Source organism: Rattus norvegicus, chromosome 10 (genome assembly GCF_036323735.1).
Source record: "Rattus norvegicus strain BN/NHsdMcwi chromosome 10, GRCr8, whole genome shotgun sequence".
Classification (NCBI taxonomy): domain Eukaryota; kingdom Metazoa; phylum Chordata; class Mammalia; order Rodentia; family Muridae; genus Rattus; species Rattus norvegicus.
This window is the reverse complement of record NC_086028.1, coordinates 13978845-13999673: the sequence shown is the minus strand read 5'-3', so window position 1 is coordinate 13999673 and position 20829 is coordinate 13978845. Positions and strand designations below refer to the sequence as shown.

At 49.9% G+C, this 20829-nt stretch overlaps 1 protein-coding gene across 8 annotated transcripts; it reads left to right on the top strand.

Moving 5' to 3' along the window:
- The first annotated feature begins 27 nt into the window (after positions 1-27).
- E4f1 (E4F transcription factor 1) lies at positions 28-20699 on the top strand. 8 transcript variants are annotated; one of them, XM_039086823.2, is made up of 15 exons: positions 37-264; positions 8230-9402; positions 12918-13069; positions 14897-15008; positions 17021-17214; positions 17302-17422; positions 17670-17729; positions 17827-17993; positions 18328-18537; positions 18933-19041; positions 19149-19366; positions 19538-19736; positions 19815-19957; positions 20028-20090; positions 20166-20699. In XM_039086823.2, exons 2-15 carry the CDS (start codon positions 9249-9251, stop codon positions 20520-20522), a joined length of 2259 nt encoding a protein of 752 aa, XP_038942751.1. In that variant the 5' UTR covers positions 37-264; positions 8230-9248; the 3' UTR covers positions 20523-20699. The 8 variants fall into 8 exon arrangements, 6 of the variants coding, with proteins under 6 accessions (XP_038942751.1, XP_006246087.1, XP_063125902.1 ...); XM_006246025.5 differs by having other exon boundaries at positions 17577-17729; XM_063269832.1 differs by having other exon boundaries at positions 17577-17729; positions 18328-18541; positions 18940-19041.
- The last annotated feature ends 130 nt before the right edge of the window (positions 20700-20829 follow it).

Here is a 20829-nt window from a genome sequence, read left to right as displayed (position 1 = left end):
AATCCACCTCCGTTTCCCGCGAGCAGCGAGGCACACAGCGGCAACCGACGCGGGCAGGCGCGCGGAGGCGGTCAGCCATTGGCTGTCTGGTCCAGCTACACCAGCAATTGGCTGGCAGAGCGCCAACCGGCAAGGGTAAAGCATACGCCGCGGAAAAGCTGCGGGGCGCGAATGGCACGGGACGTAAGGCGGCTGATCGTGGATGGCCGCGGGACAGCTCGCTCATTGGAAACTGGTAGTCAGCCTAGGTGACGGAGACTCCAGGTCAGTGACCCCGGGCCTGGCCGGCTAATGATTGGCTACTTCTTCAGGCCTTAGTTGGGCGGGGTTATCCTTAGGAAGAAGGCGGAAGGCGCTACCTACACCGCAGTCACGTAAGCGTCTTGGACATGCAGTCGGCGTTTGAACCGATTACCTTACAGTCTGCAGCCAGCCTAGAACTTCTTTTCCCAAAGCTACTCTCATTCTCACCTACGGTTCTTCAGACCGAGGTTCCCAGGACCTCGAAATAACATGAACCAGTGATGGCTAAAGCATCGGTCATGAAGCAGTGGGATTGGAATCCAGGGGGACATTGCCTACAGTATGATATTCAGCAATCGGTCACTATTATTAATACTTTAAAAATGATTTATTTATTATATATAAGTACACTGTAGCTGTCTTCAGACACACCAGAAGAGGGCATCAGATCTCATTACAGGTGGTTGTGAGCCACCATGTGGTTGCTGGGAATTGAACTCAGGACCTCTTAACCACTGAGCCATCTCTGTAGCCCGTATTGATACATTTATTGAGGCATATTATACAATGATGTGTACAGATCAATGCGATTCATAGGAAATATGCTCATGTATAGAGTAATTCCAACATTTCACAGAAGTCTCCTACATTATTACTCTCCGGTCAATAACAGATATCACCCCCACCTCCCAACCACATTTTTGACTTGAACTATGCATAAGATGTTCTAGAGCATCTTTTTCAAAGTCTCTCTTTTGGACTAGAGGGGTTACAATTAAAGATAATACTTGTCAATCCCATAGATGAGAGGAGAAAGACCACAGACCCAAATCATCATGGCTAAAGTAATTAAAGCCAGCATTTAATTAAAGCAGGCTATTCTATTCCTGTACAATGACTGTCTCCCTTGACAGTAGGGGGTGGGTGGGTTTGAGAGGTCAGCATTGAATGTGAGGAAAACAAGGTTTTTATAAAGGTCATGGGTAGGCTGTTTGCAAATGTGGGGGAATTGGTGGGCGGAACAGGCAGAGTTACAGGAACAGAACATAAGCCTACTTGCGGGTCCAAAAGACCCCCTGAAACAAAGACATGGCTGCAAGGTGAGCATAACAAGGTAGTCATAACAATAGTGATGACAAGGCGGTCATCTTGTCCCTCTTGGAATCACTTGTATGGTTCAGTACAGAATCGTTTGTAGTTAAGGTTACAGGTCGGGCATAAACTATTCCTCAAGAAATAAGTTTAATCACCAATAGGAGAATCACCTAATTTGTCTTTTCTGTTAGATGGTTTTTAAGCCTAAGACGGAGGCAGGATGGTTTTTCCCTGCTCTTGCAGACCACCTTGAATTCAGTTTCCAAGCACCCAAGTTGGGTAGTTCACAACTGCTTGTAACCCCAGCTGCAGAGATCACGAATGGTGATCTTCTGGCCTCTGTGGACACTTGGATACCCACACATACCCACCCATGATTAAAAATATTTTTGGACTAGAGAGATGGCTCAGAGGTTAAAAGCACTGACTGCTCTTCCAGAGATCCTGAGTTCAAATCCCAGCAACCACATGGTGGCTCACAGCCATCTGTAATGAGATCTGATGCCCTCTTCTGGTGTGTCTGAGGACAGTGGCAGTGTACTCACATACATAAAATAAATAAATAAATCTTTAAAAAAAATATTTTTTTTTGAGGATTTTTTTATTTTGTGCATGTGAGTGTTTGCCTGTATGTGTGGTGACCTCAGAGGCCAGGGGTCAGATGGTTGAAACTGGAGTTATAGGCTACTGTTGTGAGCTCCCGTGCAGGTGCTAAGAACCGAATGGCTGGGCATGGTGACCCACACACCTTTAATCCCAGGTCTCAGCGGCAGAGGCAGGTGGGTCTCTGTGAGTTTGAGGCTGTCCTGGTCTACAAAGCAAGTTTCAGAACAACCAGGGCTGTTACACAGAGAAACCCTATCTTTTTTTTTTCTTTTTTGTTCTTTTTTTTTTCCGGAGCTGGGGACCGAACCCAGGGCCTTGCGCTTCCTAGGCAAGCGCTCTACCACTGAGCTAAATCCCCAACCCCGAGAAACCCTATCTTAACAAACTTAAGTTTCTTTTTTTTTTTTGGAGCTGAGGACCGAACCAAGGGCCTTGTGCTTGCTAGGCAAGCGCTCTACCACTGAGCTAAATCCCCAACCCCACATCCTCAGTTTCTTTTTTTTTTTTAGTTCTTTTTTTTTTTTTTCGGAGCTGGGGATACATCCTCAGTTTCTTATTTTTACTGTTTTAATTTTTATTGAATTGTTACCTGGACCATGGTAAAAACATACCACCACTGCCCTGCGGTTTTATGATTTCCTGCCAATGGGCACTGTTATTTCTAGTTTAACACTGTTAATGTCCCTGTGAACATTCTTGTCATTCTTATGCATTCTTGAACATTCTTATGCATGGATGCGAGGCTCTATGTTCCCATGTCCAGTTGTACCATTCGGAGCCATGTGTTTATCAGCATCTCTTTGACTAGAGCCAGGGGTCAGAATAACAGTAGATCCCAGTGTCTTATAGGCTCCTAGTTCCCAATGTGTCAGCCTCCTGCCTGTCCTTGAACCCCAGTTCTCTCCATAAGGTTTTTTTCCTAAATCATTTCTACCTTTAAACTCATCAGATAAACCCAATGACCTCAATACTCCTAAGGGTCCTATTTATGGAATGTCCTATTTCTGCTGGCCTGGAAAACCTGAAGGACAAGGACCATAGCCTTGGAGGGCAGGGACTGCAGGGTCCCTTCGTGGAGTATAGACTGCCTAGAACACCTTCATCCCCGTCTTCACGCTTAGTGTGGGGAACTGAGCCATCCCTGGGAAGAACTGGATATGCAAGAGATTACAAATACTGATTTTATTATCACTTAGAAACCCCAAGTTGAGGACTGGAGAGAAGGCTCAGTGGATAAGAGCACTGACTGCTCTTCCAGAGGTCCTGAGTTCAATTCCCAGTACCCACATGGTGGCTCACAACCATCTGTAATGGGATCTGATGCCCTCTTCTGGTGTGTCTGAAGACAGCTACAAGGTACTCATAAAAATGAATTAAAAGGAAAAGAAAAGAGAGAAACCCCAATTTGATTTGGTATACAGGCTACAATGGAGAATGGCAATGTGACCGGGTGTAACCAGATTCTGAAACTTACCTGATTGCCTTGGTTTATACTTGGACACCCAGTAAATATGCAGACAAAAAATACCACTCCTGCCATCAGAATCAAAGTTCTGAGGCGTAGGCACTGTTAGCACATCTGTGTTACAGTGAGGAGATTGAGACACAAGGAGCCATCAGCTCGACTATGCAGAGCAGGGGTGAAACTCACTTGGGTCTGAAACTGACCAGGGCCTCATCTGCTGAGTGCATGGCAGGCCTGTCTGTTGGTGAAAGGGCTCAAGCCCGCAGTAGTGGATGAAATGTAGTGGAGAGAAGGTGGCTGTGGAAAGCTCCTGGCAGAGTCTGGAGGGGACAGTGGCCTTCATGGTGGAGTGACACTGTGGGGATGGTCAGGAGCCCATCTCAATGTGTTCTTCACACACAGTTGGTACACAGTAAAGATTATTTAGTAGATGGTACCAATGTCATGTCCTCCCAAGTGAGGAACCTGACACAGGCGAAATACATAGTGGGACAGGATAGAAAGTGGTACAGGAGAGACAGTGGTACAGGACAGACAGTGGTATAGGATAGACCATGGTACAAGACAGACAGTGGTACAGGATAGACCATGGTACAGGACAGACAGTGGTACAGGATAGACCATGGTACAAGACAGACAGTGGTACAGGATAGACCATGGTACAGGACAGACAGTGATACAGGATAGACCATGGTACAGGACAGACAGTAGTACAGGATAGACCATGGTACAGGACAGACAGTGGTACAGGATAGACCATGGTACAGGACAGACAGTAGTACAGGATAGACCATGGTACAGGACAGACAGTGGTACAGGATAGACCATGGTACAGGACAGAGTGGTACAGGATAGACCATGGTACAGGACAGTGGGCTATTGACTGGTGTACTTGATCTTCATTGTTGATAGTTTTGACACAGAATCTGTTGTATCCACAGCTGTCTTAGCGCTAGTTATATAACGATGCCCTTTTCTAGTGTGTCTCAAAACAGCAACATTGTACTCATACATAAAATAAATAAATCTTAAAGAAAAGTAACTGAGGATAATATTCAGCTTCTGATCCTCTTGCCCTCCTGCCTCCATGTCCTCATGGCTAAGATTACAGGCCTATGACACCATGCCTGGGTCATGCAATGTCGTACGTTGAACCCAGGGCTTCTGGCATTCCAGGAAAGCACTTTATCACCCACCAACCATTTCTGCTGCCATTATGGTGTGTTCCCTCACATCAGGAGCCAACGGAAACCCTCCCTTTGTTCTGCTTGTTGGGTACTAGTCACAGTGGTGAGATTAAGCAAGTAATTCAGAGACACCAGTTACACTAGTCCATAATTTACAGTGCTTTAGAACATAGAGGCAGTATTGTTAGTGCTACTGCTTTGGTGATCTAAGTACAAAGGCAGGCCATGGCTGGGCATAGTGGCTCACACAACCCCAGAGTTCAGGAATTTGATGCAAGAAGGTTTATTTCATTTTCTCTTTTAGTTTTTTAAAAGCCTTTTTTGAAAAAAAAAATGTGAATATACTGTAACTGTCTTCAGACACCAGAAGAGAAGCATCAGATCCCATTACAGATGGCTGTGAGCCACCATGTGGTTGCTGGGAATTGAACTCAGGACCTCTGGAAGAGCAATCAGTGCTCTTAACCGCTGAGCCATCTCTCCAGCCCCTAGAGGACAACTTTTAGACACTGATACTCTACTCACACACAGAAACACTCACACCACCATGAATTCTAGGCTCAAACTCAGTATATTAAGGTGCTTTTACCTGCTTAGCCATCTTGCTGAGCAGAAAAATTTCTGTGAGCTCCAGGCCGGCATTCAGCTGCACAGTAAAACCTTGTCTCGGAATAACATCTGAGGTTAAGGAGATCTCAGTACCAGGGCACTCATCTAGGCTGCTTGGGACTCCGTGTTCCAAACCAGCAGGATACTGGGCATGGTAGCACATACCTGTAATGCCAGGATCCTGAGACTGGAAGAAGGAGGGTCAGAAGGGCTGGCAAGGTACCGTAGTAGTTAAAGGCAGTTAGCTGCTGCTCTCCTGGAGGGTTCAAGTTCAGTTCCCAGTACTCCACATGGTGGTTCCTAACTGTAACTCCAGTTCCAGGGGAGTCAATGCCTTCTTCTGCCCTCTTAAGGCATCCACTAGGTACACAAATGGTGCATTCACACATGCATGCAACAAAACACACACACGTAAAGAAATCTAAAAAAAACCCTAAAAGTTCAAGGTCACCATTGACTACATAGGGAGTTCAAGGCCAACTTTAGATACATAAGACCTTAGAGAGAGAAGGCAGGATGGTGGGCAACCTCATTGTTCTTCTGAAGCCAGGCCAAATCCTAGGTTGTGGAGGACAGCCCGAACAATTTATCAAATTCCCACCTCAAAATTTAAAGAACAGGTACTCCTCTCTTGTAACCCCTTCTACTCAGTCTTCCTAAAATTTCCCTTAAGAAATTTATGTTCTCTCTGGAAAGAAAAATCCTCACATTTAAAAAATTAAAAAGGAGAATTTGAGTTCCTGTCTATCAAGACCATGGTACATCAACACTTGGTGTCCAGCTAGAGTCCAGGGAAGGAGGCCATCTGAAGTGAGGGGGGCTGTTTTGCTGCCTGCTAATTGCAGTGATCTGCCTGGGCCCAGGACATTCTAGTCAAAGCTCCCATACCTCTAGGGGGTGACTGGGCAGGAGTCCTGGCCTGCCCCTGAGAATTCTACCCAGTAGGTTCTCTCTTTCTCTTGGACTAGCTTCTCCTGTTTGCTACACCCAAGTCTTCTCCCTTTGTTTTTTTATTTCAGGGTCCTGCTCCCCACCCCCAGGTGCTTCTTTTGTGAGATAGGGGCTTCTTATATAGCCCAGGGTGGTAAATTCATTGTTTTGTAGCTTCAAATTCATGGTGATCCTTTGGTCTCAGCCTCCCAAGTGCTAGAATTCTAGGTGGGCCCCTCATGCCCAACTCATCCTCCCTCCCTCCCCCTTTGTCCTTTCTCTTTCTCTCTCTCTCTCTCTCTCTCTCTCTCTCTCTCTCTCTCTCTCCCCTTCCTCCCTCCCTCCTTCCCTCCCTCCCCGCCCCTTGACATTATTTCACTTCTAGGCTCCTGGATACTGGCTTTTCAACTCCTCTTCAGCATCTCTTCTGAGGGAAATATTCCAGGATTCTGGGCTCATCTCTTCCCTGAAAGCTCTCGAGCCTTGGGCTAAAAACAAACAAACAACCCCTCCACACACAAATCTTTAATCCTAGCACTTGGGAGGCAGAGGCAGATCTCTTGAGTTTGAGGCCAGTCTGGTCTACAGAGTGAGTTCCAGGACAGCCAGGGCCACACAGAAACCCTGTGTGTCGGGGCGGGGAATTGAACATGCCCATGTGTGCGACAGAGACAGGGTCACTGGGGTTGGCTGACCCTAGCCACAAAATGGTGAGCTCCAGATACAAGGTGAAGAGGGCTAGAGGGGGTCATTTGACAGCATCCTCTGTGGCTCCACGGTATACACATGTGTGCTTGAGTCTGCCACCGCCCCCAACACACATACATTTTGGAAAACAACAAAATGGAGATAATGGATTACTTTTTGAACAAAAACATTCTTAGCTGGTAGAATGATAATTTATCTAATTTATTTTTAACTCGTTTTTAGACAGGGTCTCACTAGGAAGTCTTGGCCGGCCTGGAACTCTCTGTGTAGCCCAGGCTTGTCTCTAGAGAGACGGCTTAGTGGTTAAGAACACTGGGGTGATGGTGGCAGCTAACAACCGCTGTAACTTCAGTTCCGTGAAGTAGGGCACCATCTTGTGGTCATTGTGGGCACTGCATAAATGTGTATAAACATGCATGTGTGCAACGCCCATACAGATAAGATAAAACCTTTTGGGGCTGGAGAGTTGGCTCAGTGGTTAAGAGCACTTGTTCTGGCAAAGGGCCCATGTTTGATTCCCAGTACGCATATGGAAGCTCACCACCTTCTAGGGCATCAGGCATGCGTGTGATGGAGAATACTACACACAAAATAGTAATAAAATAAATCTAAATAAAATTTTCAAAGGATGAGTTAAAGGTGTCAATCATTCCTCCTTTACAGAAAATGTTTGCTCAACTTTCTTATATTATGTTAAGATATTCAATTTTATCTGAATAAAATTACAAGGCTAGGCATAGTGGCTCGTGCCGTAATCCCACCCCCCAGGAAGTGGAGCGGTGTGAGTCTCCTGGGATTTTGAGGCCAGCCTGGTCTAAATATTTAGTGCATCACTTGTATGCCTGATTCGTGGGAGGGCAAACGAGGGCATCTGATCCCATGGAAATGGGGTTCCAGATGGTTGTTAGAGGTCATATGGCTTCTGGGGTACAAATCCCTGTGTGAAAGAACAGTGCTTTTCCCTTCTGAGCCATCTCTCACCCTTTAGCATTCTCCCTTTAAAATACAAGGTTTGTGTATATGTATAATTATATATATGTGCTATACATGCTTGCATGACAGAAGAGGGGCATCAGATGGTTGTGAGCCACCATGTGGCTGCTGTTTGAACTCAGGACCTCTGGAAGAGCAGTTAGTGCTCTTAACCGCTGAGCCATCTCTCCAGCCCCCAGGAGATACTTAAAAATAAAAGGGACTTGGAAACAATACAAAAGTATAAAAGCAAATTATACAAGGATGTTCAGAGCAACACTTCATAATAGCCAGAATGATAGACACAAGTTGAGTGTGAATGAAATATAAATGTGTTGTTTGTACAATGTAATATTATTCAATAATTCTCTTTCTGTTTCTCTCCTTCCCCTGTTCCCTTCTCTTCTGTCCTAGGCTGGCTTTGAACTCCTTGTTTAGCTAAGGATGATCTTGAACTTCTGATCCTCTTACCTCCACTTCCCCCAAATGCGGGAATTATGGACCTGAGATACTCTGCACATTCTTATTTTTATTTTATTTTATTCATTTTGTGCTTGGTAGGTGAGCTGTCTCCCAAACCGAGCTACAGTCAGTACAGGTTTTGATGATGAAAGTGTTCTAGAACTAAGTCAGGCATATTCCCAGCACTGAGTTACTGGCCACTGGGAGTAAAAAGCCACAAAGCCAGACCCTGTCTCAGCCAACAAACCGATTAATTAACCAACTTTGGAACTAAATTTTGTTGATGAGCACTCAACACTGTCAGTGTACTAAATGTCGCAAGTGGCCATTTTTATGTATACTTTTCAAAACTATATGAAGAGTAAAAGTCTTCGGAAAGGGGCACTATCTCCAACTGGAGTTTTTTTCTCACGCCCAGGGAATTCTGACATTGCAACCCTGATCTGAGTCCAGGATGCTATAATGGGTGGTGTCACTAAAGAGTTCAGATTCTCTGGGCGGTTAAGAACACAATGGCTGTTATTTCAGCGTATCTAGGTTCAATTCCCAACACCTACATGTAACTTCATCTGCAATTCCAGTTCCAGATACCCATAAGAGGGTTCCGCGGTCGCCAGGATGCACGTGGTGCACAGACATGTATGCAGACAAAATATCCATACACATTAAAAACAAACAAACAAACAAACAAGAACGAGTGAGAGTTCAGATTGTTTACTCCACCGACAGTTCACCCTCAGCCATGTTCCGGCACGCCCACTTCCGCCCTGAAGTCCCGCGCTGGAGGCTCAAAGAGCTAAGCTCCACCTCTACTGACGCGCTAGACCACAACCCGTAGCCCTGCCCCTTTACCTGTCCATCAAACTCGTTCTTGTCCCGCCCCCTGCCTGTAGGACACGCAGCCCTCGGTGCGGCCCGTTGTTATGACGACATGGTCGTAAATCCGCCATCTTCCTGTGGCGCGTTGCGACATGGAGGGCGCGATGGCAGTGCGGGTGACGGCCGCTCATACGGCAGAAGCCCGGGCCGAAGCCGGGCATGAAGCGGGCGAGGGCGGGGTTGCAGCGGCGGCGGCCTTGTCCAACGGCGGCTTTCTTGGGCTCCCAGCGCCCTTCAGCGAGGAAGGTAATGAGGCTACAGAAGCCTGGTAAGGCCGGGGTGCGGGCGGCTTTGCCCGAGCTGCGGTGTACAGTCTCGCCCGGATCCAGGCTCCTCGAGTGTCTGCAAACCTTCACAACTCTCACAGGGTTCCCTTCGGACCACCTCCAACCCGCTGGGCCAGATGCAGAGGCTCATAGGGAGCCCATTTCTCCAGCCCTTTGGGGTAGATCTGGCCAAGCAGATACTGCTCGCTCCTCTTCAGCGCTCAGCAGCCCTAGCGCCTGCGTCCCCTCTGCCACTGGGGCCTTAGCCCTGGCGGAGCTGATGACTGGAGGCGGGGCCGCCCTGCCAGAAAGGGATTAGGGACCTGACCTGGGGAGGCGGCACCGCCCCACTGAGGACCTGGGTCTACTCTACGGGGTGGAGCAACGATTCCAGGAATGTGCGGAACACCCCCGCTCTATCCGACTTTTACCATTCCTTAAACCAACCTCGAAGGGCGAGCTATTATTAATACTCTTCACTTCAGAGATGGAGATAATTGAGGTTCAAGGGCTGTAAAGTTGTTAAGTCGTCCATCTGGCTCCTGTCAAGGATCAGACTGGAGCCGAAGCTGTAACTCCTCTCCTAAACCCTTTAATTTTTTCCTAGGAGGATGGGAGTTAAAATCGTGTCTGTATGCCGAGGGCTGTGTTGGGTACACTAAGGATTATTTCTCTAGGTACTGATATCTTTCAGAGATGGTTTGGGTATCCCCTGTGCATTAGTTCCACGGAGCAGTGGATTTGATCAGACAGGAAGTGGTTTGGCAAATATATTGCTGCTCTTTGTCACGAAAGGATTCAGTCCCACTCTGAATTCTTTTTCTCCCTTATTTCAGCTTGGAGAGGGTCAGTTACAGTCTCAGGGATCTCTCAGAGAAGTTTCTGGGTTTTTTTTTTTTTTTTTTTTTTTTTAAAAGACAGGTTCTCATTATGTAGATTTGACTGTCCTTGAATTTGTAGAACTCCTCCTACCCCACTTTTCCCATTGCTGGGGTAAAGGCATGTGCTATGGGTTTACTTATGAAAGTGGTTCTTAACCTTCAGAATGCTTTCATCTTTTTTTTTTTTTTTTTCTGGAGCTGAGGTCCGAACCCAGGGCCTTGAGCTCGCTAGGCAAGCGCTCTGCCACTGAGCTAAATCCCCAACCCCTGCTTTCATCTTTTAATACAGTTCCTCATGTTGTGGAACCACCAACCAGAAAATTATTTTGTTGCTACTTCATAACTGTAAGTTTGCTACTGTTATGAGGTGAAATGTAAATATTTGATAGCAACCCTAAGGGGTCGGGACCCACCTGTTGAGAACCACTGGTTTATAGTCTTTTGTTTATTTTATTTTTTTCCTCTTGTGAAATGGGATAGGTGTGACCTTTTCTGGGCCAGGGGCTCTTTCAGTATCAATATGTTGGTGCTGAGTCAGACTCTAAATGAGTGGGGTAAGGCACTTACTTCAGTGCTTGGTTTGTGAGCCTTGTGGAGGGCACCCACCCTCTTTCAGGTGGCCTACGGGCCAGTCATAGCTTGGGTTTGGCCTTTTATTTGATCATTAATTTGTCATTGACTCCTCCTTGTCCTAGGCTGGGTTTGCCTTTGATGTGGGACTGAGTGTAAGACAGTGGAAACTGGCAGACTGCATTGGAAGCTGAGTCTGGCTGGCTCAGCTCAGTGACCTTGAACCTTAGTAATTTTTCTAGGATGGACCAAGTCATCCCTTTCCCCAGGGTGCTGGCATGATTTGGTTAAATTCTTAGGTGCTGAGCTGGAAGGATGGCTCAGTAGTTAAGAATACTCGTTGCAGCTGGGCCCTGGTGGCGCATGCCTTTAATCCCAGTGCTTGGGTGGCAGAGGCAGGCAGATCTCTCAGTTTGAGGCCAGCCTGGTCTACAGAGTGAGTTCCAGAACAGCCTAGGGCTATGCAGAGAAACCCTGTGTCAAAAAAAATCAAAAACAAAACAAAACAAAATTGTTGGTCTTGCAGAGGACCTGGGTTCAATTCCTACTTCCCCAGTAACTAATAAATGTTCACAACTCCAATTTCAGGTGATCTGATCCGTCTTCTGGTCTCTATGGGCACACATATAGTGCGCCAACACACAGGCAGGCAAAACACGCACACATGAAGTAAAAATAGGCAAGTCTTAAAGCAAAGCGGGGAGGGGCAGGAGCGGTAGTACACACCAGCACTGGAGAGGCAGAGGCAGGTGAATCTCTGAGTTCAAAGCCATCCTGGTTCTAAATAGTGAATTTCAGGACAGCTGTGGCTAAGAAGAGAGACCCTGTCTCAGAAAAAGCAAAACAAAAATGAGAAAGAAAAAAAAACAAAACCTGTTTTTCATAGTTTAATTTTATTTCATGTGCATTGGTGTCTGATCCCCTGGAACTGGAGTTACAGTTATGAGATACCATGAGGGTGCTGGGGATTGAACCTGGGTCCTTTGGAAGAGCACCCAGTGCTCTTAGCCACTAAACCATCTCTCCAGCCCCCCAAAACGATTCTTTTTTTTTTTTTTTTCAGAGCTGGGGACCAAACCCAGGGCCTTGCGCTTGCTAAGCAAGCGCTCTACCACTGAGCTAAATCCCCAACCCCCCAAAACGATTCTTGTGTGATCATTATGTATTAGGGGCTCAGTGAGGAGGATGTGTAACTGCTTTATTCCTGCTCTGGAGCAGGATGCTACCCGATGGGGACAACGTAGCATCAGAAGAGAGGAAGGAAGGGGCAGGGGCTAGCTTTGTCCCAGTGGTAGAGCATTTGCTCAGCCTATTCGAAGCTCATATTTCAGCACCACATGCAAACATATACAAAACAGTAGGGTTGGTCAGAGGTGGGGGCTCCTGCTAGTCTGTGTTTTTAAAAAGCTGGCCTATTAGCTAGAGCTTTGTGGCTGTCAACCTTCTGCGTCCCTCTTGTGTACCAGTTATACTAATTAGCCCACTTTATTCTTCTCGAGATGTGGAAATAATTTCAGGATGGCAAGAGAGATGCTTACATATTCAATCCCCAGCCGTCCTAAAAATCTTTACATTCTGGGGAGCCAAACTCAGAGGTCTTATGCATGCTAGGCAAGTGCTCTACCACTGAGCTACATCCCCAACTCCCCAATCATCTTAAATCTGGGTCCTCTGCTGTCTCCAGACTTGGTTGGGTGAGATCCTGTGTCCCCCATCCTCTCTCTCCCCAGGCGGGAGGGTAGGGACTTTGGTTACGACAGCTTCAGTGTGCCCTTGCAGGATAAATGTGTGGCCAGGGTAACCCTGTACAGAATGCTGGTCTCTCTGGGAGGCCTTGCTTCTGTAGACTCTAAAGCATGGGGTTAGACCCTGGAGTTCCCCAGCCCTGGATGCACTCCTCCATTGTGTTCCCAGCAGCTCTTGAGTGAGCAGGCGTACCAGCTGTGGTTTGGGGCCATCCTTGGCTCTCTCTCGGCTCAGCCTTGACGGGAAGCTGGATGAGGCCCTGACTGGCCCCAGCCCCCTGACCTCAGGCTTATTGCAGATGAGGATGACGTACACAGATGTGGACGCTGCCAAGTGGAATTCACTGCCTTGGAGGACTTTGTCCAGCACAAGATTCAGAAGACCTGCCATCGGGCCCCACAAGAGGCCCTGCCCACCACCTCTGCTGCCACTTCGTTGCTGGGCCAGGAGGTGAGCCAGTACTAGGCACTGCCATCCTCACTCCTCTGGTTTGGCTCATTTGTGAAACGGTGTTTTGACCAGCCTGTACAGCTGGTTCATGACGTGGCAACTATGCATGGTTGTGAGTGAAGGAAGACAAGACTGTACTAGTAAGAGGGTAGTGGTGCTTCGCGTGGCCTGGGGTAACTCAGCCTCTCAGCAGCCTACATAGTTGCAGGGTGCATGTGTGCGTGTAGGTCTCTTAGCTTAAGAGATCACGGAAACTTTTGTCTTTTTCCTTATCCCCTGTCCTATACATATGGTTCCTGGGGGTCTCTTGAAGTAGGCCCTGCTGGGTCCTGGCACCTGCAGGAAGATGAGCTACTTGGTTGGACTCCAGTGATGTGTTTGGGGATGTCCTCACTGACTTACTAAGTTAGACAGCATCCCTGTGAGATGGGTACTCTCTCACAGTCTTGTTGGGGAGAATTAAGAAGAGCTCTGGCCAGGGGTTGGGGATTTAGCTCAGTGGTGGAGCGCTTGCATAGGAAGCGCAAGGCCCTGGGTTCGGTCCCCAGCTCCAAAAAAAAGATCCAAAAAAAAAAAAAAAAAAAAAGAAGAAGAGCTCTGGCCAGGCCTGGTAGTATATAGATCTGTGATCCTGGCCATGGAGGAGGGGAAGGCAAAAGGCTTTCAAGTTTCAGGCCAACTTGGGCTACAATGTAAGCTCGAGGTGATTTTAAACAGTTTAGATTCAAAATAACAATTTAAAGGAGGCTGGAGAAATGACTCAGTGGTTAGGAGTACTTGTTGCTCTCCCAGAGAACTCAGGTTCAGTCCCAGCCATCTGTGGGGTAGCTCACAACCATCGGTTACTCCAGTTCTGTGGAGTCTGATGCCCTCTTTCTAGCCTTTGTGGGTACTAGGCACACCAGTGGTGTACATACATACATACATACATGCATACATACATACATACATACATACATACATACAAGTAAGACACTCATGTATATAAAATAAAAATAAATACATCTTTTATATTTTTACAAATGAAAAGAGGCCTAGGAATATAGTTCTGTGGTAGAATGTTTGTTAACCTGCACAAGCCTACAGGTTCAGTCTCTAGTACCCTTGCTCCAAGAGAAGGAAGCCTCTAGGACAGTGGTTTTCAACCTGTGAGTTGTGACCCTTTTGGAGTTGTCAAACAACCCTTTCACAGGGGTCACCCCAAGTCCATCAGAAAACACAAATATTTACATTAGGATTCATAACAGTAGTAAGATTACAGTTATAGAGTAGCAGCAAAAATAATTTTATGGTTGGGGGTCACCATGCTGTGAGGACGATATTATAGGGTGTGGTGTTAGGAAGGTTGAAGACTTTTGCTAGGAAATGTCAGTGGCCTCGGGCTATGAACAGGGATTTGTACAGACCGCATTAGAAAAGGATTAACTCTCCTATCCTGCCTTTAGTACTAGCCCCCTCCCTGAGCACCTTCCTGGATGGTTTGTCCCACAGCCATGAGGTCCTTTCTTTTGACCGTCGGGCTGGGGCGGTGGGGTGGGGGCACTGCACTCCCAGCCCATCTTGGTGCCTGTTATGAGCCCTCATTGTTTATGCTTTTTGGTCTCTGTCCAGGCCACAGTGGTGAGAGGTGTTAGACTGATGGGACGACCCTGACTCTGGGGCCAGGCTGTGAGTCAGGCGTAGAGCCATGCTTCTTCAAGAGCCCACCCTACAGCCTTCCTGTAGGGCATGGGCTGGACTAGAAGGAAGTCCCCTTCTTCCACAGAGGGAGCCAAGGTTCCCTGTGAGTTCTGGAACCCACAGGTGCATTTCATCTGTTTGTGACAGGTGGTGCCAACAGCAGCAGAGGAAGGTCCAGAGGAACCCATCACTGTGGCCCACATCGTGGTGGAGGCCACCTCTCTGGCAGAAGACATGAGCCATGCTCCTGACCTTGTTGGTAAGCCAGCTGTCCATGGGTCGCCCTCAATTCTGAGGGATTGATTGACGGCTGATTATAGTCAGGGCTGGAGGATCTCCACTGTGTATATCCTTCACTCTCCCGAGGGCCAGGCCTGTCCACAGAGGGGCCCAAGCCTGTGAGCCTTCCCCTAGGCAGTCCCTTCAGGAGGAGGATCAGTAGCCCCTATGCTCTTTTAGGAAGGGGGCCCAGGGCATTTCTTACTGCCTAGAGTGCTTGTAGGCACCGGACTCTTCATCACTGTGAACTCGTCTCTCGCCTGTGCTTTTGTAGGCCATCTCTGTCCTGGTCCTCCTTAGCATCTTCTGCACTTCTCTCCCACCCCGATCCTCCCTTCCTGTCCCTAGCCAGTGTCGTCATTGTGCCCTAACATGGTCCCTTGCCCCAGCAGTTGCCTTTGTCGAGTCAGTGGGGTGCACAGGGTGTTGCAGCTGCTTTAGCTGGCCCAGGCTTGCTGCTTGACGTTGGTTTTCATCCCTCTGCGTCCTTCCACTGTGTGAGGACTGGTGCCTGGTCCCTGTTGGGCTTTTATGAGCATATGATGCCGAGCCTCTTTGATGGCTTTCAACTGAGGTGCTGACTGACGGCAGTGGAAAGGAGCTACGACAGGCCTGGCTGGGTCAGGTGCTTATTACTAGGAGGCTGTGCTGAGGAGGCAGGGAGCATTCCAAGGGCATTCTGGGCTTGGACAGGTGGAGGGAGGCAGACTGAGTTCAGGAAAGGGATGAGCGCTAAAAGCCACGGAAGGATACAATGGGGTTGGATGTTGGGAAGACAATGGTCAGTGCTCTGCTGAGACCAAGGCTGCTGGATGAACGGGCAGGTGGGCAGGAAGGGATTGAGACAGGATAGAACTTGACCTTGAGAAGCTCTGAGAGTCAGCTGGGGCAGGAAGCAGAAGGATGTGTTGAGGAAGTCAACCTTGGGAAGGGGCCTCTGAGCACATTACCCTCTCCGAGGAGGCACCTGTCTGAGTTTGCTCTGCCTTCCTCAATGTTCCTGCAACCAGGAGACTCACCCCTGGACTCAGACTTAGGAATGTTGTCACATGGGGGTGGGGCCCTGGTGCATGGTTAAGTTTTTGTGGTGGGTGGTGGTGTTTGGGGAAACAAGTTCACTGGTTCTGATGTATAACCAGGCTCTAGCAGCTTCGTCCTTCTCCACCCACTCCCAACCTCCAGCGGTTTCAAGCTCTGGCTTAGCACAGTGTCCCCTCTTCAGGGGCTTCTGCTTCTGTGCTCTTTGCAGGTGTCCCCAGGGGAGGGGGCAGGGGCCACAGGCCACCAGCATTTCTGATGGCCCAGGTAAAGAAAAGGCAGTGGGGGTGTGTGGGGCTGGCCAGCAGGGGCTGCGTGGGGTGGCTGAGTATCGGTTCTAGGGAGTCCTGTCTTGCACAAAGGCATTTCATTTCCTGGTGCACCTGTGTGTCTCTGCCCATCAGCTCTGTCCTTTGCGAAGGGACTTTTGGAGCACTGGGTTGGAACATGGGCGGGAGATGCCCTTAATTGTTCCTGAGTCATGGTGCTCACTCATTTAGAGAGAATGGCTTGTCAGAACACAGCCCTCGGGATAGAGATGGCTTCTGAGAACAGCTGTGCAGCAGACCCCACTCATGCCTCTGAGTAGGAAACGTGCAGTGTGTTTACACCATGGCCTCTCAGCATCCTTCAAGGAGCGCAGAGCCCTGACCTTCTTCTCAGCCATCTGTGTCTGGTTTCTCCCGTCATTTCTGCACATGGAGCTGGCTAGGCCTGCCTGTCTACCTGCTGGCAGCCAAGGCCAACAGACAGCCCCCAGAACTCTCTCCTTGGTGTCGATGGGACCGTGACTATCCAGGAGAGAATGAGGAGCCTAACTAGGTTCTAAGCCCTAGGACTGGGGTGTGTGTGATCTAGATGGTTCTGTGGCTTCTAGTGGACCCCTGTGGAGGGATCTTTATGGGCAGGGCTGTGATAGGTCTTGAGGCTTACATTAACTTGCCTCTCCCTCAGGAAGTGGGCACATCAAAGAGGTCATTGTGGCTGCTGAGGCAGAGCCAGGGGATGGCGAGATGGCAGAGGCTCCAGGCAGTCCTAACCATCAGGAACTTGGGCTTATTGGGGAGGGCGAGCAGGCCCAAGTCAAGCTGCTGGTGAACAAGGAAGGCCGCTACGTGTGCATGCTATGTCACAAGACCTTCAAAACGGTGAGCCCCTGGGGCCAAGGGCCCACTGGCTCCCCTGCCTGTTCCCATTCAGTGAAGTGCCTTGAGCCTCACTGCCCCTCCCCACAGGGCAGCATCCTCAAGGCTCACATGGTAACACACAGCAGCCGCAAGGACCACGAGTGCAAGCTCTGTGGGGCCTCCTTTCGGACCAAGGGCTCTCTGATCCGGCACCACCGACGGCACACTGGTATGTGAAGTGGGGTTAGAGCTGTATTAAGTAACCTGCTGGTTGGCTCTAGGGGACCCTACAGCTTGCCTGTGTCTTAGATGAAAAGACCTGGTGTCCCCTCACCACAGGGCATTACCCACCTCCCACCGGGGGCTGACTGTTCTCTCTACAGATGAGCGTCCCTACAAATGTGCCAAGTGTGGGAAGAGTTTCCGAGAGTCAGGCGCACTGACTCGGCACCTCAAATCTCTCACTCCATGCACAGAAAAGATCCGTTTCAGCATAAGCAAGGACACAGCCGTGGGCAAAGAGGAAGTGCCTGCAGGTCAGCTTGGCGGGGAGGCCGCCTGTCTGAGCTCCTGGGACTGGGGTTCTCCAACCTGACTGCCAGGCTCCAGGACTGATTGAGCTCTGCCTTAAAGGGTCCAGTGCCTCCACTGTGGGGACAGTGACATCGTCAGTGGCAGGAGAACCCATGGAGACATCACCTGTGATTCACCTGGTGACAGATGCCAAGGGCACTGTCATCCATGAAGTCCATGTCCAGATGCAGGAGCTTCCCCTGGGCATGAAAGCCCTGACCCCAGAGGTTGGTGCTGCTTCTGCGCTTTGATCACAGTGCCAGGTTGGGTTTAGATGCTGCCTTCAGCAGGAACGGGACGAGGTTACCTCCCACCACCACCCCAAGAAAGCAGTCAGGTTGAGGGGGGAACTTAGTAGACGGCATGTCAAAGCAGGGAGCAGCAGGGGAGTGAGTTCAGGTCTAGGGAGAACGGGAGGAATTTAATGAGAACAAAGGTAGTTGTGCAGCATGGGCTCCAAAGATGGGCCTGTGAGGAGTCTGCCATGTGGGGTGAGAGGGGTGGGTGCCCTATGTTGGGCTGGGCTGCCTGGCAGGCCTCCCTCCCTCCTTTCCCTTACAGTCGGCAGACTGTGAGGAGCTTCCCTGCTCCCGTGAGAACAGCCGGGAGAACCTGCTACATCAGGCCATGCAGAATTCTGGCATCGTCCTCGACAGGGTTGCTGGGGAGGAGAGTACCCTGCAGCCAGCCCCTCCTTCTGGGTCCAGTCCCCAGTCCCTGGGAGATGGACCCTCAGAGCTGCCACTGCTGGAGGTGGAGCAGATAGAGACAGTAGGTTTCTGTTACGGGCATGCTCCTGACGGGGCTGACCCAATGTCTGCTTCTCATCAGAGGTGGGGGTGACGGGGGAGTAGGGGATGGGGGGGCGGGTAGCTGACTCATTCATTTTTATTTAGATTTTTTATGTCTTTTGAGAAACAGCCTAGTGTAATGTGGGTTGCCTCAAATTTACAGTGTAGCCAGTGTTGGCCTCAGTTCTTGACTCTCCTGCTTCTACTGGGTACTGGGATCACAGGCATGGCCCACTGTGCCTGGCGTGGTGCTTAACTGTTCTCTAGACTGCTAACTTCCTTACCTAAGGCCAGGAGGGAAGACTGGCTCTTGGTTTTGGTACCATTGAAGGACAGCTTACAGTAGGCACTAGAGGTTGGTCTGTGGTCTCCCAGCAGGTAGCCAGTGAGGCAGCCACTGTGCCCAGGACCCACCCGTGCTCTCAGTGCAGTGAGACTTTCCCATCAGCGGCTACCTTGGAGGCCCACAAGAGAGGTCATATAGGTGGGTAGCAGGGAGGTGAAGGGGGTCCATGGGTAGGGTGGTCTGTGGGCTGCCAGCTGGTGGGCTTGTGGGTGGTGAAAATGCCCTGACATTGGGTACGGCTTCAGGGCCGAGGCCATTCACCTGCACACAGTGTGGCAAGGCCTTCCCCAAAGCCTACCTGCTCAAGAAGCACCAGGAGGTGCATGTGCACGAGCGCCGCTTCCGTTGTGGAGACTGTGGGAAGCTTTATAAGACCATTGCCCATGTGCGGGGCCACCGGCGTGTCCACTCCGACGAGAGGCCTTTCCCTTGTCCCCAGTGTGGCAAGCGTTACAAGACCAAGGTAGGCCTTTGTTCCTGAGATCCTTACACCTGAACCCACTCTCCATTGTCTAACTGGACAGTCCCCCAGTCCCCACACCCTGCTCCTGGCCTAGTCTGTTGACTCGTAGCCTCCCAGACCTGGGGCGGGGGATAGAGTGGAGAACAGGCTGTCACAGAAAGGTCTCCCTAGAATGCCCAGCAAGTGCACTTCCGGACACATTTGGAAGAAAAGCCCCACGTGTGCCAGTTCTGCAGCCGAGGCTTCCGGGAGAAGGGCTCTCTAGTGCGGCATGTGAGGCACCACACCGGCGAGAAACCTTTCAAGTGCTACAAATGTGGCCGTGGCTTTGCAGAGCATGGCACACTCAACCGGCACCTGCGCACTAAAGGTTTGGACCGCACATGGCAGGAAAGGGTGAACGTTGGGGTTCACTGGCCCAGACTGAGCTGAGCATCCCTCTTGGCAGGGGGCTGCCTGCTCGAAGTGGAGGAGTTGCTGGTATCCGAGGAGAGCCCCTCTGCGGCTGCTACTGTGCTTGCAGAAGACCCCCACACGGTGCTGGTGGAGTTCTCATCTGTGGTGGCTGATACCCAAGAGTACATTATTGAGGTAGGTATAGAGCTGGTGGGGCAGGTTTGGACTCGGGACAGCCCATGATGACCTGCAATCAACTGTCCAGGCTACTGCGGATGACACAGAGACCAGTGAAGCCACTGAGATCATTGAGGGCACGCAGACAGAGGTGAGGGTCTGGGTGAGGGCTGGGAGGGTCATTGCGCTGCCGAGCAGCTCCTCAGGCTGAACGTGGTCTCTGCAGGTGGATAGTCACATCATGAAGGTGGTCCAGCAGATCGTGCACCAGGCTGGCGCTGGGCACCAGATCATTGTGCAGAATGTGACCATGGACCAGGAGGCAGCACTGGGCTCAGAGGCAGCTGCCGCGGACACGATCACCATTGCCACTCCTGAGAGTCTTACTGAGCAGGTGGCCATGACGCTGGCTTCAGCCATCAGTGAGGGCACTGTGCTCACAGCCCGGGCAGGGCCAAACAGTACTGAACAGGCCACTGTGACAATGGTGTCATCAGAGGACATCGAGATCCTTGAGCACGGAGGGGAGCTGGTCATTGCTTCACCAGAGGGCCAGCTTGAGGTGCAGACAGTCATTGTATAGTTTGAGGGATTCTGCTGTGGAAGAGTGAGAACCCCGAGTGTCTGCCCACGCCCGTCTGGTCAGAAGACATCCACGTTCAGGCAGCCAGAGGAGAGAGAGAGTGAACACGTACTCAGTTTTGTTGTTTTTTTGTTTTGTTTTGTTTTCTGCTTTACAATAAAACTTAAAAAACCTGCAGCTTGTTGTGTTGGGTAGAGGCAGCCTCTGGGGCTGGCACAACTGTCTCCATAGGTACCCTCTGGACACACTTGCCCGCGCAGGCCACCCTCTAGCCACACACTTGGCTTCCAGCCCTGGTGGCGCCTCA

Coding starts and splice junctions, on each gene's coding strand:
- E4f1 (XM_006246025.5), top strand. CDS start 9,249: ATGGAGGGCGCGATGGCAGTGCGGGTGACGGCCGCTCATACGGCAGAA. Junction 17,215..17,301: donor GTCACAAGACCTTCAAAACG/GTGAGCCCCTGG, acceptor CCCTCCCCACAG/GGCAGCATCCTCAAGGCTCA. Junction 20,091..20,165: donor TTGAGGGCACGCAGACAGAG/GTGAGGGTCTGG, acceptor TGGTCTCTGCAG/GTGGATAGTCACATCATGAA.